The sequence below is a fragment of the Periophthalmus magnuspinnatus genome, chromosome 13 (assembly GCF_009829125.3).
Source record: "Periophthalmus magnuspinnatus isolate fPerMag1 chromosome 13, fPerMag1.2.pri, whole genome shotgun sequence".
In the NCBI taxonomy this organism is placed as follows: Eukaryota; Metazoa; Chordata; class Actinopteri; order Gobiiformes; family Gobiidae; genus Periophthalmus; species Periophthalmus magnuspinnatus.
The window spans coordinates 31,910,370-31,928,604 of NC_047138.1; the positions used below are offsets into that span (position 1 = coordinate 31,910,370).

General features: G+C 50.5%; 2 protein-coding genes across 2 annotated transcripts; both read left to right on the top strand.

The window, feature by feature from the left end:
* Positions 1-26: 26 nt before the first annotated feature.
* On the top strand, positions 27-11,943 carry abcg1 (ATP-binding cassette, sub-family G (WHITE), member 1). The gene is made up of 14 exons (XM_033977330.2): positions 27-89; positions 1,407-1,707; positions 2,736-2,853; positions 3,855-4,038; positions 4,351-4,496; positions 4,765-4,888; positions 5,999-6,113; positions 6,234-6,376; positions 8,474-8,560; positions 8,932-9,100; positions 10,274-10,374; positions 10,562-10,720; positions 11,059-11,177; positions 11,640-11,943. Exons 1-14 carry the CDS (start codon positions 27-29, stop codon positions 11,866-11,868), a joined length of 2,058 nt encoding a protein of 685 aa, XP_033833221.1. The 3' UTR covers positions 11,869-11,943.
* A 4,063-nt stretch (positions 11,944-16,006) lies between these two features.
* LOC117379929 (olfactory receptor 52Z1P-like) lies at positions 16,007-16,981 on the top strand. The gene has a single exon (XM_033976625.1). The coding sequence runs from the start codon at positions 16,007-16,009 to the stop codon at positions 16,979-16,981; it is 975 nt and encodes a 324-aa protein (XP_033832516.1).
* The last annotated feature ends 1,254 nt before the right edge of the window (positions 16,982-18,235 follow it).

Below are 18,235 nucleotides of genomic sequence, written 5' to 3' on the forward strand. Positions count from 1 at the left end.
CGCGCTCAGTGAGACTCAGAGGGACCATGGCGTGTTTAATGGCGGCCTGGTCTGTGCACAACGCCACAGTCACCAACTCCATCATCCTGGTGAGTACTACAAGTACTGCAAATACTACTACAACAACTGTACTACCACTATAGTACTACCACTACTACTTCTGCAGTACTCTACCACCTCATCCTGGTGATTATTACTGTACTACTGCAAATACTACTAATACTACCACTGTGCTAGAACTGTAGTACTAAACATGACTAATACTACTACTGCAGCTGGTAATACTGCGACTACACCTACTCCCCTGAGTACTGCACACAGTTCAGGGTGGTGTTGGGGTGCAGTAGTAGTACCACAGTCATAGTACTTGTACTTCTGTCCTGTTGTGAGCCTGTACAGAGCATAAAGGACTTTATATAAACGCACAGAGGTACCTGCCGCCACCGCTACGTTACAAACAGGAAGTGATGTCATGTGCGTACTCCTGGCTCCAGTTCACTTCCTGTGTATAATCCGTGTCTCTCTCTGTCCCCTCTGTCCTCTCTGTCCCCTCTGTCCTCTCTGTGTCCTCTCTCTGTCCTCTCTGTCCTCTCTATCCTCTCTCTGTCCCCTCTGTCCTCTCTCTGTCTCTCTCTGTCCTCTCTCTGTCCTCTCTGTCCTCTCTCTGTCCCCTCTGTCCTCTCTCTGTCTCTCTCTGTCCTCTCTCTGTCCTCTCTCTGTCTCTCTCTGTCCTCTCTCTGTCCTCTCTGTCCTCTCTGTGTCCTCTCTCTGTCCTCTCTGTCCTCTCTATCCTCTCTCTGTCCCCTCTGTCCTCTCTCTGTCCACTCTGTCCTCTCTCTGTCCTCTCTGTCCTCTCTCTGTCCTCTCTGTCCTCTCTCTGTCCTCTCTGTCCTCTCTCTGTCTCTCTCTGTCCTCTCTCTGTCTCTCTCTGTCCTCTCTGTCCTCTCTCTGTCCTCTCTCTGTCCTCTCTCTGTCTCTTCAGACTCATTCTGGTCTTAAATGTTCGTATTAACCCTCTACATGATCCTGGGGTTTTTATTTCACTATTGTGTCTGTAAATCAAGATATGAACATTAATAACAGACAAATCAGGTCCTTCTGTCCCCAGGGTCGCTCCTGTTAGCATTAGCGTTAGCAACAGGTTTGATTGACAGTGTTGCTAAACCAGTGGTGTGGGCGTGAAGGGGCGTGACCTTCGACACCCTTGCTCCCGATTGGCTCTTTGGTTGCTATGATACTCAAGGTTGGATCTGGGCTCCTGATTGGCCGCTGTAACGGCGCCCCCCTGTGGTGACGTCACAGTCAGTCCACGTCTGTGATTATTATTATAATGTTTTCTATAAATGTGTAATTCTGTGTCTGTGTAAAAGAGTATGACCCCTGACCCCTGACCCTGTGACCCTCAGACCTCAAATGGGCCTCCAGACCTCATGTTGGACCCAAGCTCCGTCACCGTGTGTTTGGACGACTGCGCTCGGAACTCCTCCCACTGCGCCCGGAGCTCCTCCCACTGCGCCCGGAGCTCCTCCCACTGCACCCGGAGCTCCTCCCACTGTGCCCACGGCCCCGCCCCCTGCTCCAGATGCCCCGCACCCTCCGTCACCGAGGCGCAGCGCTTCAGCTCATTGCCGCGGCGACCGGCCGTAAACATCCGCTTCATCGACGTCAGCTACTCCGTCCCCGAGGGCCCCTGGTGGAGGAGCAGAGGTACTGCACACACTGGCAGAGTGGTTAGCCTCATACTGTGCAGTTAAAGCCAGAATCACTGCAGCCAAAAGTAACTGTACTCTGAGTACAGGTACAGTACTCAGAGTACTATTACCGGTCAGTTTCTGGACATGTTTGGGCCGCTCTCTGTTGCCTTCATCAGACACGTCCCGTCATGTTCTACAGTAAAGGCTCAGAGGTCAAAGGTCAGAGGTCAGAGCTTTACTCCACAGGGGAGATTTGAGCTGAACCTTTGGACAAAATTCAAGTTTATTTTGCTTTAGATTTGGGACCAAATCCAGCAGCCATGTTTATTTGTAGTTCTTTGTGAAACTGGTTGTAGTTTGTGTCAGAGGAGCAGAGCTGAGAGCTGATTGGCCGAAACAGACTCAGATAATCCACTGGTCACTATCGGTCACTGCACCACAGTAACACACAGGCCTGGTTCAGTCCCGGTTTAGTCCTGGTTCAGTCCGAGGGCTGGGTCTGGTCTCAGGTTCCTCTAAACCCTTTCATTAAATCCAGTTTCGATCGTCCCTCGTCTCAGAAAGTTCAGTTTGTCCCGTTTTTTGTTTGAGGAAACCTGATACCTCCAGAAGTATGAACGACTGAGACTAAACCAGGACTAAACCAGGACTAAACCAGGACTGAACCAGGACTAAACCAGGACTGAAACAGGACTAAACCAGGACTAAACCAGGACTGAACCAGGCCAGTCTGAACCAGGTCTCTGGACTCTGGTCACTGTGGGTCAGTGACACTAATCTGTGACTCTTTTAGATGAGCTAAAGTTAGACCCAGATCACAACCAGACTATCCCAGTCCCTGAGCCAGATGTCCTCCTTGTGTATCAGATATGTCAGATGCCCTCCCTCTCTGACTCTCTGGCTCCCTCTTGTGTCAGATGCCCTCCCTCTCTGACTCTCTGGCTCCCTCTTGTGTCAGATGCCCTCCCTCTCTGACTCTCTGGCTCCCTCTTGTGTCAGATGCCCTCCCTCTCTGACTCTCTGGCTCCCTCTTGTGTTCAGGCTCAAAGTTGCTGCTCAGGGGGATTTCTGGGAGCTTTGACAGTGGAGACCTCGTGGCCATCATGGGGCCCTCAGGGGCCGGCAAGTCCACCCTCATGAACATCCTGGCAGGGTACAGGTGAGACCGGGTTTAGACCGGGTTTAGACCGGGTTTAGACCGGGTTTAGACCAAGTTTAGACCAGGTTTAGACCGGGTTTAGACCAAGTTTAGACCAAGTTTAGACCGGGTTTAGACCAAGTTTAGACCAAGTTTAGACCGGGTTTAGACCGGGTTTAGACCAAGTTTAGACCGGGTTTAGACCAAGTTTAGACCGGGTTTAGACCGGGTTTAGACCAAGTTTAGACCAAGTTTAGACCGGGTTTAGACCGGGTTTAGACCGGGTTTAGACCGGGTTTAGACCGGGTTTAGACCAAGTTTAGACCAAGTTTAGACCGGGTTTAGACCAAGTTTAGACCAAGTTTAGACCGGGTTTAGACCGGGTTTAGACCAAGTTTAGACCGGGTTTAGACCAAGTTTAGACCGGGTTTAGACCAAGTTTAGACCAAGTTTAGACCGGGTTTAGACCGGGTTTAGACCGGGTTTAGACCGGGTTTAGACCAAGTTTAGACCAAGTTTAGACCGGGTTTAGACCAAGTTTAGACCAAGTTTAGACCAAGTTTAGACCGGGTTTAGACCGGGTTTAGACCGGGTTTAGACCGGGTTTAGACCGGGTTTAGACCGGGTTTAGACCAAGTTTAGACCAAGTTTAGACCGGGTTTAGACCGGGTTTAGACCGGGTTAGACCGGGTTTAGACCGGGTTTAGACCAAGTTTAGACCGGGCTTTGATCAGGCTTAGACCGGGTTTAGACCGGGTTTAGACCAAGTTTAGACCTGGTTTAGACGGGGTTTAGACAGGGTTTAGACGGGGTTTAGACCTGGTTTAGACCTGGTTTAGACCGGGTTTAGACCTGGTTTAGTACTGGTTTAGACCAGGTTTGTTCTTGTCTGGTAAAAGTTCAGTTTCAAATATGTTTTAGACGTGTGATCTGAAATACAGGTGTCAATCATTACAGTTTAAAGGATCAACCTGACCTCTGACCCCTGCCCCCCCCTTGACCTCTGACCTCTCTGTTGCCAGGGAGACGGGCATGTCAGGGACCATCCTGATAAACGGTCGGCCTCGCGCTCTGAGGTCCTTCAGAAAAGTCTCGTGTTACATCATGCAGGACGACATGCTCCTGCCCCACCTCAGCGTCACCGAGGCCCTCGAGGTGTCAGCGGAGCTCAAACTGCACGAGAGGAGGGCGGAGAGGGACGCCATGGTGAGGGAGGGCATCTGACACACAGAGAGGAGGGCGGAGAGGGACGCCATGGTGAGGGAGGGCATCTGACACACAGAGAGGAGGACGGAGAGGGACGCCATGGTGAGGGAGGGCATCTGACACACAGAGAGAGGAGGGCGGAGAGGGACGCCATGGTGAGGGAGGGCATCTGACACACAGAGAGGAGGGCGGAGAGGGACGCCATGGTGAGGGAGGGCATCTGACACACAGAGAGGAGGGCGGAGAGGGACGCCATGGTGAGGGAGGGCATCTGACACAAACCTGACGGGGAGGGCATCTGACTGTGTGCAGGTGCAGGAGATCCTGTTGGCTCTGGGGCTGTTGGATTGCGCCCACACTCGGACGTCTCACCTCTCGGGGGGTCAGAGGAAAAGACTGGCCATCGCTCTGGAGCTGGTCAACAACCCCCCAGTCATGTTCTTCGACGAGCCCACCAGGTCTGGACCGGGTTTAGTCCTGGTTTAGTCCTGGTTTAGTCCTGGTTTAGTCCTGGTTTAGTCCTGGTCTAGTCCTGGTCCAGTCCAGGTCCTGACCCGGTCCTGACCCGGTCTAGTCCTGGTCCTGACCCGGTCTAGTCCTGGTCCAGTCCCGGTCCTGACCCGGTCCTGACCCGGTCCTGACCCGGTCTAGTCCTGGTCCTGACCTGGTCTAGTCCTGGTCCTGACCCGGTCCAGTCCTGGTCCTGACCCGGTCTCTCTCTCACAGTGGTCTGGACAGCTCGTCTTGTTTCCAGGTCGTGTCTTTGCTCAAAGCTTTGGCTCGTGGCGGTCGCACCGTCGTCTGCACCATCCACCAGCCCAGCGCCAAACTGTTTGAGCTGTTTGACAAGGTAAGACTACACCACCCATAATCCCCTGCTCCACCCTCCACGTACCTCTGGACTATAAGCAGCGTCCTACGAAGGACCCGGCCTACGAAGGGCCTGGCCTACGAAGGGCCTGGCCTACAAAGGCTGCTCCTCCGTGTTGGACAGGTCCAACCCACAGAGCCGCTCCCGTCACCCAGCAACCGACACACGCTGCTAATGCTAATGCTAACCACACATATTACACACGTGTCGATTAAAACGATGACTCTGTAGTGATCAACACCACGTCTTATGACTGAAGGACGCTCAGACGTGTCACGGCCCGTCTCCATGGAAACGCGGGCCACATTTGGCCGTGGGAACAGACAGACACCTGGGACACGCCTGTACTTTAAAACCATAAGTTTACACCATATAAAAAGACTTTTTTGTCACTGTGACATGAAATCAGACCAAACTTTCACTGTTTTACGTCTGTCAGGATTAACACTTTTATTTTTATTTGCTAAATGCCACAAGAATGAGAGAAGGATTTTTTACACATAACTCTCCTCAGAACATAAAACTGTTTAAAGTCACAGATAATGGAGTGTTAGTCCCGGTTTAGTCTTGGTTTAGTCCCGGTTTAGTCCCGGTTCAGTCCTGGTTTAGTCCTGGTTTAGTCCTGGTTTAGTCCCGGTTCAGTCCTGGTTTAGTCCTGGTTTAGTCCTGGTTTAGTCCTGGTTTAGTCCCGGTTCAGTCCTGGTTTAGTCCCGGTTCAGTCCCGGTTTAGTCTTGGTTTAGTCCTGGTTTAGTCCCGGTTCAGTCCTGGTTTAGTCCTGGTTTAGTCCTGGTTTAGTCCTGGTTTAGTCCCGGTTCAGTCCTGGTTTAGTCCTGGTTTAGTCCTGGTTTAGTCCTGGTTCAGTCCTGGTTTAGTCCTGGTTTAGTCCTGGTTTAGTCCTGGTTTAGTCCTGGTTTAGTCCTGGTTCAGTCCTGGTTTAGTCCTGGTTTAGTCCTGGTTTAGTCCTGGTTCAGTCCTGGTTTAGTCCTGGTTTAGTCCTGGTTCAGTCCTGGTTCAGTCCTGGTTTAGTCCTGGTTTAGTCCTGGTTTAGTCCTGGTTTAGTCTTGGTTCTGACCCGGTCTCTCTCTCAGCTCTATGTCCTGAGTCAGGGTCAGTGCATCTACAGAGGTCCAGTGAGTCGCCTGGTCCCGTATCTGAGAGAACTCGGACTCAACTGCCCCACCTACCACAACCCCGCAGACTTTGGTAAGACCCGGACTAGAACCGGACCGGGACTAAGACCAGAGACCCGGACCAGACCAGAGACCAGATCTTTGCTGCGTATTTGAATAACCCGTAATATAAAGCATGTCTTTGTTTCCGTAGTGATGGAGGTGGCGTCCGGTGAACACGGGGATCAGAGCCTGCGATTGGTCAGAGCCGTTGAGGAGGCGGACCCTAAACCGGAGACTCTGCCCGACCTCAGCGCCGACGGGCTGCACTCGCTGCTATGGCAACAGGCCCAGGAGGTAAGGTCTCCATGGCAACAGCTCACCACGGCACTGTGTGTTGCTAATCGTGCTGTGTGTTGCTAATCGTGCTGTGTCGCTAATCGTGCTGTGTTGCTAATCGTGCTGTGTTGCTAATCGTGCTGTTTGTTGCTAATCATGCTGTGTCGCTAATCGTGCTGTGTCGCTAATCGTGCTGTGTGTTGCTAATCGTGCTGTGTGTCGCTAATCGTGCTGTGTTGCTAATCGTGCTGTGTGTCGCTAATCGTGCTGTGTGTTGCTAATCGTGCTGTGTTGCTAATCGTGCTGTGTTGCTAATCGTGCTGTGTTGCTAATCGTGCTGTGTCGCTAATCGTGCTGTGTGTTGCTAATTGTGCTGTGTGTTGCTAATTGTGCTGTGTTGCTAATCGTGCTGTGTGTTGCTAATCGTGCTGTGTGTTGCTAATCGTGCTGAGTGTCGCTAATCGTGCTGTGTCGCTAATCGTGCTGTGTTGCTAATCGTGCTGTGTTGCTAATCATGCTGTGTGTTGCTAATCGTGCTGTGTTGCTAATCGTGCTGTGTTGCTAATCGTGCTGTGTTGCTAATCATGCTGTGTTGCTAATCGTGCTGTGTTGCTAATCGTGCTGTGTTGCTAATCGTGCTGTGTTGCTAATCGTGCTGTGTTGCTAATCATGCTGTGTTGCTAATCGTGCTGTGTTGCTAATCATGCTGTGTTGCTAATTGTGCTGTGTTGCTAATCGTGCTGTGTTGCTAATCGTGCTGTGTTGCTAATCATGCTGTGTTGCTAATTGTGCTGTGTTGCTAATCGTGCTGTGTTGCTAATCGTGCTGTGTGTTGCTAATCGTGCTGTGTGTCGCTAATCGTGCTGTGTTGCTAATCGTGCTGTGTGTTGCTAATCGTGCTGTGTCGCTAATCGTGCTGTGTGTTGCTAATCGTGCTGTGTTGCTAATCGTGCTGTGTTGCTAATCGTGCTGTGTTGCTAATCGTGCTGTGTCGCTAATCGTGCTGTGTGTTGCTAATTGTGCTGTGTGTTGCTAATTGTGCTGTGTTGCTAATCGTGCTGTGTGTTGCTAATCGTGCTGTGTGTTGCTAATCGTGCTGAGTGTCGCTAATCGTGCTGTGTCGCTAATCGTGCTGTGTTGCTAATCGTGCTGTGTTGCTAATCATGCTGTGTGTTGCTAATCGTGCTGTGTTGCTAATCATGCTGTGTGTTGCTAATCGTGCTGTGTTGCTAATCGTGCTGTGTTGCTAATCATGCTGTGTTGCTAATCGTGCTGTGTTGCTAATCGTGCTGTGTTGCTAATCGTGCTGTGTTGCTAATCGTGCTGTGTTGCTAATCGTGCTGTGTTGCTAATCGTGCTGTGTTGCTAATCATGCTGTGTTGCTAATTGTGCTGTGTTGCTAATCGTGCTGTGTTGCTAATCGTGCTGTGTCGCTAATCGTGCTGTGTGTTGCTAATTGTGCTGTGTGTTGCTAATTGTGCTGTGTTGCTAATCGTGCTGTGTGTTGCTAATCGTGCTGTGTGTTGCTAATCGTGCTGAGTGTCGCTAATCGTGCTGTGTCGCTAATCGTGCTGTGTTGCTAATCGTGCTGTGTTGCTAATCATGCTGTGTGTTGCTAATCGTGCTGTGTTGCTAATCATGCTGTGTGTTGCTAATCGTGCTGTGTTGCTAATCGTGCTGTGTTGCTAATCATGCTGTGTTGCTAATCGTGCTGTGTTGCTAATCGTGCTGTGTTGCTAATCGTGCTGTGTTGCTAATCGTGCTGTGTTGCTAATCATGCTGTGTTGCTAATCGTGCTGTGTTGCTAATCATGCTGTGTTGCTAATTGTGCTGTGTTGCTAATCGTGCTGTGTTGCTAATCGTGCTGTGTTGCTAATCATGCTGTGTTGCTAATTGTGCTGTGTTGCTAATCGTGCTGTGTTGCTAATCATGCTGTGTTGCTAATCGTGCTGTGTTGCTAATCATGCTGTGTTGCTAATTGTGCTGTGTTGCTAATCGTGCTGTGTTGCTAATCGTGCTGTGTTGCTAATCGTGCTGTGTTGCTAATCATGCTGTGTTGCTAATTGTGCTGTGTTGCTAATCGTGCTGTGTTGCTAATCGTGCTGTGTGTTGCAGGAGGCGTGTCACAGTTTCTCGGTCTCATGTTTGTCTCAGTTTTGGATTTTGTTCAAACGAACGTTCCTCAACATCCTGAGAGACTCGGTCAGTACAGCGCCCCCTGTGGACACAGACTGACACTACACCCCCTGTGGACACAGACTGACACTACACCTCCTTGTAGGCACTCCCTACTCTCCTCTCAGCTCCTCCTCTCTCCTCAGGTCCTCACACACCTGCGCCTCCTTTCTCACCTCCTCATGTCTCTCCTCCTCTCTCCTCAGGTCCTCACACACCTGCGCCTCCTCATGTCTCTGCTCCTCTCTCCTCAGGTCCTCACACACCTGCGCCTCCTCATGCCTCTCCTCCTCTCTCCTCAGGTCCTCACACACCTGCGCCTCCTCATGTCTCTGCTCCTCTCTTCTCAGGTCTTCACACACCTGCGCCTCCTCATGTCTCTCCTCCTCTCTCCTCAGGTCCTTACACATCTGCGCTTCCTCTCGCACCTCCTCATCGGGCTCCTCATCGGTCTTTTGTATTTGGGAATCGGAAATGAGGCGAAGAAGGTTTTGAGTAACTCTGGGTTCCTGTTTTTTTCCATGTTGTTCCTGATGTTCGCCGCTCTCATGCCGACCGTGCTCACCTGTAAGCCCCGCCCACGCTCACCTGCAGGCCCCGCCCCCTCACACATGATATTTAAAGAGGGCTATCAAAACGTGAAGAGGGTTTAGATGTCATCCATGCATGTTTGAGTAATCTAGAGATCTCTTCCGGGCCTTATTTACGTTGAGCAGTATGAGTCTGTACGAGGCTCCGCCCACAAACCTACATCACCCACGCTCCACACGACAATCCTCCATAAATAAACAAAAACATGACACAAACTGTGCACTATGACGTGACAAACCTGGTGTGATGTGCAGGAGTTTCATTGGTGCTCTGAAGGGGAAGGGGCTTAGCACAGAGAGCAGAGAGAGGAGAGACTCAGAGCAGCAAAAACTAAAGTGACCGTGATCTAAAGATGTTATGTGTAACTTTTAATATGACACAGAAGTAAAATGTTCTCTTCCTCCCTCCCTCTCTCCTTCTCTCCTCCTCTCTCCTTCTCTCTCCTCTTCTCTCCTCCCCTCTCCTCCTTCTCTCCTCCCCTCTCCTCCTTCTCTCCTCCTCCTCCCTCTCTCCTCCTTCTCTTCTTCTCTTCTCTCTTCCTCCTCCCTCCTCCCCCCTCCTCCTCTCTCCTCCTCCTCCCCTCTCCTCCTCCCTCCTCCCCTCTCCTCCTCCCTCCTCCCCTCTCCTCCTCTCTCCTCCTCTCTCCTCCCCTCTCCTCCTCCCTCCTCCTCCTTCCTCCTCTCCTCCTCCTCTCTCCTCCTCTCTCCTCCTCCCCTCTCCTCCTCCTCTCTCCTCCTCCTCTCTCCTCCTCTCTCCTCCTCCCCTCTCCTCCTCCTCCTCTCTCCTCCCCTCTCCTCCTCCCTCCTCCTCCTTCCTCCTCTCTCCTCCTCCTCTCTCCTCCTCTCTCCTCCTCCCCTCTCCTCCTCCCCTCTCCTCCTCCTCCTCCCCTCTCCTCCTCCTCCTCCTCTCTCCTCCCCTCTCCTCCTCCCTCCTCCTCCCTCCTCCTCCCTCCTCCTCCTCTCTCCTCCTCCTCTCTCCTCCCTCCTCCTCTCTCCTCCTCCCTCCTCCTCCTCCCCTCTCCTCCTCCTCCTCCTCTCTCCTCCCCTCTCCTCCTCTCTCCTCCTCTCTCCTCCTCTCTCCTCCTCTCTCCTCCTCTCTCCTCCCCTCTCCTCCTCTCTCCTCCTCTCTCCTCCTCTCTCCTCCTCTCAGTTCCTCTGGAGATGGGTGTGTTTCTCAGAGAACATTTAAATTACTGGTACAGTCTAAAGGCCTATTACCTCGCCAAGACCACGGCCGACATCCCCTTTCAGGTACGGGAGGGCATCTGACACATCTGACACAGGGAGGGCATCTGACACATCTGACACACGGGGAGGGCATCTGACACATCTGACACACGGGGAGGGCATCTGACACATCTGACACACAGGGAGGGCATCTGACACACAGGGAGGGCATCTGACACACGGGGAGGGCATCTGACTGTTCTTGTGGCAGGTGCTGTTCCCGGTGCTGTACTGTGTCATCGTGTACTGGATGACCGCTCAGCCGCCGGACGCCGCTCGCTTCTTCCTGTTCGTGGCTCTCGGGGTCATGACCTCTCTGGTGGCGCAGAGTCTGGGGCTTTTGATCGGAGCAGCCTCTACGTCACTGCAGGTGCTCCTCTGCGTCACATGACCTCCTCTGCATCACATGACCTCCTCTGCATCACATGACCTCCTCTGCATCATCCTCTGCATCACATGACCTCCTCTGCATCATCCTCTGCGTCACATGACCTCCTCTACATCACATGACCTCCTCTGCATCATCCTCTGCGTCACATGACCTCCTCTGCATCACACGACATCCTCTGCATCACACGACCTCTGTATCATCCTCTGCATCATCCGCTGCAACATGTGACCTCCTTTCCTCCTCTGCATCACCTGTCCTCCTTTGCACCATCTGACCTCCTCTGCATCATCCTCTGCATCTTCCTCTGCATCCTCCAGGTGGCGACCTTCGTTGGTCCCGTCACAGCGATTCCAGTTCTGTTGTTCTCCGGGTTCTTCGTGAGCTTTGACACCATCCCCTGGTACCTGCAGTGGATGTCCTACTGCTCCTACGTCAGGTCAGTGTGCTCCTACGTCAGGTCAGTCTGCTCCTACGTCAGGTCAGTGTGCTCCTACGTCAGGTCAGTCTGCTCCTGTCGGGGGATAAGGACTTCACCTGTTCACTTTGTAAATGTTCATTCCGGTTGCTGACAGCAGAGGGAGCTCCACAGTCAGGACCACAAACAAGTCTGTCCACGGGACTAAACCAGGACTAAACCAGGACTAAACCAGGACTAAACCAGGACTGAACCAGGACTAAACCAGGACTGAACCAGGACTAAACCAGGACTAAACCAGGACTGAACCAGGACTAAACCAGGACTGAACCAGGACTGGGCCATGACCACTTTCCCCATAAACTTGGGAAAAGAGTTCAAAGGCATCACGGAGGCTAACAGCTACATGCTAACTATAACCATTACAAGCTGCTGTCTGACCTTTGACCTGCTCCTGTCTGACCTTTGACCTGTCTGTGGCAGGTACGGCTTCGAGGGCGTGATCCTGTCGATCTATGGACAGGACCGACCGCCACTGCACTGTGACCCTGGCGACACCTGTCACTTTCGAGATTCGGCGGCCATCTTGGAGGAACTGGACATGGGCGGAGCCGAGCTGCACCGCGACTTCCTGGTGCTCGCCGTCTTCTTCCTGTGTCTACGTCTGCTCGCGTACGGCGTCCTGCGCTACAAGATCAGCGCCCAGAGATAGTCTACAGCCGGGACTAAACCAGGACTGAACCAGGACTGAACCAGGACTGAACCAGGACTGAACCAGGACTGAACCAGGACTGAACCAGGACTGAACCAGGACTGAACCAGGACTAAACCAGGACTGAACCAGGACCCTGCAGGACTGTCGGACCCTGTGGGCGTGTCAATGTCGTCTCAGACTCGTGCCGTTTGGAGCTGGCCTCTGATTGGCTGAAGTCTGAGCTGTCTCTATTTTTATTGGCTGTAGTTTTTCAAATATTAATAAAAGACGTATTTCCAAACTGAGCTTCAGTTTTCTGCATAATCACAAATATATAACACATACAGCTAGAGCAGGGTTAAAGCTCCACTGTGGGACATTTCCTCACATTAGAGCAGAGTTAAAGCTCCACTGTGGGACATTTATCACATTAGAGCAGGGTTAAAGCTCCACTGTGGGACATTTCCTCACATTAGAGCAGAGTTAAAGCTCCACTGTGGGACATTTATCACATTAGAGCAGGGTTACAGGGGAGGCACAGATTCACAGCACAGAGGAGTAAACTTTTGTATCGTGGTTTATTCTTTTGTTTGTTTTGTTTGTTTTTGTGAGTGTCCGCCTCATTACATCATCTCGCCTCATTATCAGGCCCCAGAGGTCAAAGTTCACGTCGCCGTTCCCCCCGTGGGTGTGGCCTCGAGGTGTTTGGCGCTGCTGCAGTTCTATTCCCGGTGGGGTAAATTAGGACCAGTCCAGAGGGAGTCATCTTGGACAGTTAACGTGGACAAACAGCGGGCCCCAGGGGGCCCCAGGGGGCCCAGGGGGCGCTGATGTAACAGTGTTTATGAGGAACATTCTAAACTTCTGAAAGTGAAGAGTTAAAGTCTCCAGGCCTCAGCCACGAGTCTGTTATGAAATTTATAAAACATGAACTAAAGGCACTACTTTACACAGAAGTGACTCTTATGAAACTTTAAAACACGGTATTTAAAAAAAGAGAATTATCAGACAGTTTGAGAACGACAAAACCCCGAGACAAACAAAGTGTGTCCTCCATTCAGTGAAGAGTGAGCGTCACACTCGGTGGAGAGTGAGCGTCACACTGGACAAACTAAACACACTCCAGAAGAGAATGAACCAACACAGAGAGAGCAGCTCAGGACACAGTCTGCTGTTCATCTACATCTCAAAGACACAAACCAGAAGAAAGAAGCTGTTTTTGTAGGAAGGACAATCCTTCCTTGAACATGAACGGGGCCTCAGAGATAATCTATCCCCCATTTATAACTCAGACCCAAAGAAAACAAATGGAACAAAGAGAACAATAGAGGGAGCCAGTAGAACCGTTAAGGCTGAATGATGTTGAGTATGTCTCAGGCACAGTGCACACAGTGGACTTAAAACAGAAACTGTAAACAAAAGATGTTTACAGTCTCAGTGTCGTTAGCGCCTCCTTCAGACAAGTCAGTGTCCAGCAGGAATCTGACCAGAGCTGAAGAAGAATCTGACCAGAGCTGAAGAAGAATCTGACCAGAGCTGACGAAGAATCTGACCAGAGCTGAAATAGAATCTGACCAGAGCTGATGAAGAATCTGACCAGAGCTGAAGAAGAATCTGACCAGAGCTGAAGAAGAATCTGACCAGAGCTGAAATAGAATCTGACCAGAGCTGATGAAGAATCTGACCAGAGCTGAAGAAGAATCTGACCAGAGCTGAAGAAGAATCTGACCAGAGCTGAAATAGAATCTGACCAGAGCTGATGAAGAATCTGACCAGAGCTGAAGAAGAATCTGACCAGAGCTGAAGAAGAATCTGACCAGAGCTGAAATAGAATCTGACCAGAGCTGATGAAGAATCTGACCAGAGCTGAAGAAGAATCTGACCAGAGCTGACGAGCAGCGAAACATCTTCACTCCAACGATTTGTCCAGAGACAGATTTAACTTTTAGCTTTCATGTGATAACGTTTCCTGTTCCTGTTTCATTCACATGTTTGAGTCACTTTATTATTCGTCTGTAACATCTACAAAGCTCAAAATGCGACGTTCCACCTTGTGATGTCATCATGTGGTCATTTTTAAAAGCTCCTTTTGCCTTTATTTCAGTAGAGAATGTTAATTCCAGGACTGAAATGATCCGGATGCTTCTTGTGAGGGTGTGGAGTTTCAAAATGGCGTCGGGCGCTGGTTTCATGTTCACAGGTTCAGTTCTCGGTAAATGTGGACACAGGAAATGTCTCTGCACAACGTCTTTATTCCACGAAGACACGAAAACGTGAGAAGGGCAACAACGTGTTAGCCAACGACAGGCTAGCTAACCACACTCTAGCTAACAACATGCTAGCTAATAACGTGCTAGCTAATGATGCGCAAGCTAACGACGTGCTAGCTAGTCCAACCAGGTCAAAGGGTCAAAGTTCCTGCTGGGCCTTGGGCTGTTTAAACGTGAAAGAATAAAATATGAATATTCCAAAGCAACACGGCATTTGTGAACGTGTAAATATAAACGTGTAAATGTGAAATTATTTTAGATCTGACTTTTTTGCAGTAAAATAAAACAGACAAATAAAAAAACTCATCTGTTTGGCTCGAGCCGTTTCCACGGCAGCGACCGGAGGAGGCGGAGCTAAACCGAGAATAAACGTCTCCACAGATGAGACACAGGAGCATTAGACAGGAGTGTTAGACAGGAGTGTTAGACAGGAGTGTTAGACAGGAGCACACAGACAGACAGGAGCATTTGAACTGTCACATTTCACAGGTTTTGTTTGTTTTGTTTGTCTTTTTGTCTTTTTCTCTCGAGTGTGTTGTGTCTGTTCTTGTACCTGCCTCTGGGCCCTGTGTGAGGAACTGAACCACAGACCAGTGTGAGTGCACAGACAGGAGCACACAGACAGGTGCACACACACAGACAGGAGCATTTGAACTGTCACATTTCACAGGTTTTGTTTGTTTTGTGTGTTGTGTCTGTTCTTGTACCTGCCTCTGGGCCCTGTGTGAGGAACAGAACCACAGACCAGTGTGAGTGCACAGACAGGAGCACACAGACAGACAGGAGCACACAGACAGACAGGAGCACACAGACAGACAGGAGCACACAGACAGACAGGAGCACACAGACAGGAGCACACAGACAGGGCCTTCTGCAGTCTGAATATTTGTTTAATTTTCTGACAGATTATTAACAGTTTTAGATTTTTGTCGTTCGTCTCGAGCTCTGGGGCCGACTCTTCGGTTTGTTGGAGCTGAGAGATTTTACACTTTTTTGCTTTGACTTTGGTTTTGATGAATCTTTTTTCAACTGCTCCATTTTGACGCTGAACCGCGACCTGTCGACTTATAAAGAGCTTTTGACAAATTCATGTTTTTGTTTTGGTGGACTGTCCCGGTGTCAAATATTAATTATAATTTTACATCAGTTTGTGAAGAAAAACGTGGAAAAACAGGAAGTAGTTCTGATGTAAAAATTCCTCTGCCTCTGTCCTCTACACGAAAACTCCAAAATGCAAATGATTTATAAATACACGTGTGTTTTATTTGTATTAATCTGACTAAAACTGTGTGATTCAGACATGGTTTGGTCCTTGTTTACATCACTGTTACCAGGCAACTGTTGACTCATGTCCAACCAGGAAGTGGCATTATAAACAACAACAAAACTGTTCTAAACGTGCACAAAGGTCCATCCTTCACAAAGACTCCGCTGTGTCAGAGCGATCCAAAGTCCAACCGGGTCAAAGTCCAACCGGGTCAAAGTCGTGAGTCAGAGCGACCCCCTCAGATCTGCACGTCTGTTTAATGTGTTTTTAATGAGGATCATGTTTATATCATGTTGAGTTCATCTGCTGAGGTCAGAGCGGGAGTCAAAACGTTTAACCAGACCAGAACAGAACCAAGGAACAGAACCAAGGAACAGAACCCAGATCCCCAGAGCCATCACACGAGTCCGTGCTCTTAAACCGGAGCAGAGTGTAACAGATTTGAGAGTTTCTTCAGTCCGGAGGTCGTGAGCTGGGGCAGTGGGAGACATACAGTGGGATAAAGTTATTATTTAATTTTCTGTCTGTTGTGTCTGTTTGTGTCTTTCATGCAAAACGCTGAAGCTTCAGTGTGATGGGCCCAGAGTGCAGACAGAGTTAGAGTTTGTCCAGACTGAAGATGGTGAACTCCACGCTCTCGTACTTCGTCCTGAGCGCGTACCTTCCTCTGGGGAGCGTGCGCTTTGTCTTGGTGCTGTGTGTGGCTCTGATCTACACCCTGATCCTCGTCTTAAACTGTTTTTTGGTGGTTCTGATCCTGGTGAGCCGGAGTCTCCATGAGCCCATGTACCTCCTGCTGTGTTCTCTGTTTGTGAACGAGCTCTATGGAAGCGGAGGCCTGTTTCCCTTCCTCTTGGTGCAGGTTCCTCTGGACATTCATGTGGTTTCCGCTCCCTTCTGCTTCCTCCAGATCTTCTGTCTCTACACCTACGCCCAAGTGGAGTTCTGCACGTTGGCGCTGATGGCGTACGACCGTTACCTGGCCATCTGCTGCCCCCTGCAGTACCACACGCGAATGACGCTGCGGCGTGTGGGGCTTCTGGTGCTTCTCGTTTGGATCTTCTTGTTCCTGAAGTTCTTGGTGACTCTGTCTCTGAGTCTGCGCCTGACCTACTGCGGGAACAGCATCTCTAGCGTCTACTGCCATAACTACCTGGTGGCGAAGCTGGCGTGCTCCGGGAACTCGGTGAACAACTTCTACGGCCTGTTCGGCGTGGTGCTGACCGTCCTGGTGCCGCTCGTGCCCATCGTCTTCTCGTACGCACGCATCCTGAGCATCTGCTACGCCGGCTCTGGCCACGCGAGGCAGAAGGCCCTGAGCACGTGCACGCCACAAATCGTCTCACTCTTAAACTTCTCCTTCGGCTGCAGTTTTGAGATCCTGCAGAGCCGCTTCGACCTGAGCGCCTTCCCGGGGCTCGTGAGGGTACTGCTGTCTCTGTACTTCCTGGTGATGCAGCCACTGCTCAACCCGCTCATGTACGGCCTTCAGATGAGCCGCATCCGAAAGGCCGCGCGCCGCCTGCTCTGCCCCGCCCACAAACACTCCTCCCACGGCCCCGGCACCAAAGAACAAGCACTCACCGTCGAATAACTGGGATGTATCAGTAAAAGCTCCAGTCGTATCAGTGAGTCCTTAGACCAAATCCCCCACACGGCGCTGTGACGTGAGACACTGCGACATTTAGGAACTGAACGATGGACTTTGGGAAAATGACTGTGGCACAACAACAGGCTAACACAGAGCTAACACAGAGCTAACACAGAGCTAACACAGAGCTAACACAGAGCTAACACAGAGCTAACACAGATCTAACACAGAGCTAACACAACGGTAACACAGAGCTAACACAGAGCTAACACAGAGCTAACACAGCGCTAACACAGAGCTAACACAGAGCTAACACAATGATAACACAGAGCTAACACAACGCTAACACAGAGCTAACACAGCGCTAACACAGAGCTAACACAGAGCTAACACAGAGCTAACACAGCGCTAACACAGAGCTAACACAGAGCTAACACAGAGCTAACACAGAGCTAACACAACGCTAACACAGAGCTAACACAGAGCTAACACAGAGCTAACACAGCGCTAACACAGAGCTAACACAGAGCTAACACAGCGCTAACACAGAGCTAACACAGCGCTAACACAGTGATAACACAGCGCTAACACAGAGCTAATACAGAGCTAACACAGAGCTAACACAGAGCTAACACAGCGCTAACACAGAGCTAACACAGAGCTAACACAGAGCTAACACAGAGCTAACACAGCGCTAACACAGAGCTAACACAGAGCTAACACAGAGCTAACACAGAGCTAACACAGATCTAACACAGAGCTAACACAACGGTAACACAGAGCTAACACAGAGCTAACACAGCGCTAACACAGAGCTAACACAGAGCTAACACAGAGCTAACACAGATCTAACACAGAGCTAACACAACGGTAACACAGAGCTAACACAGAGCTAACACAGAGCTAACACAGCGCTAACACAGAGCTAACACAGAGCTAACACAGAGCTAACACAGATCTAACACAGAGCTAACACAGAGCTAACACAGAGCTAACACAGAGCTAACACAACGGTAACACAGAGCTAACACAGAGCTAACACAGAGCTAACACAGCGCTAACACAGAGCTAACACAGAGCTAACACAATGATAACACAGAGCTAACACAACGCTAACACAGAGCTAACACAGCGCTAACACAGAGCTAACACAGAGCTAACACAGCGCTAACACAGAGCTAACACAGAGCTAACACAGAGCTAACACAGAGCTAACACAACGCTAACACAGAGCTAACACAGAGCTAACACAGAGCT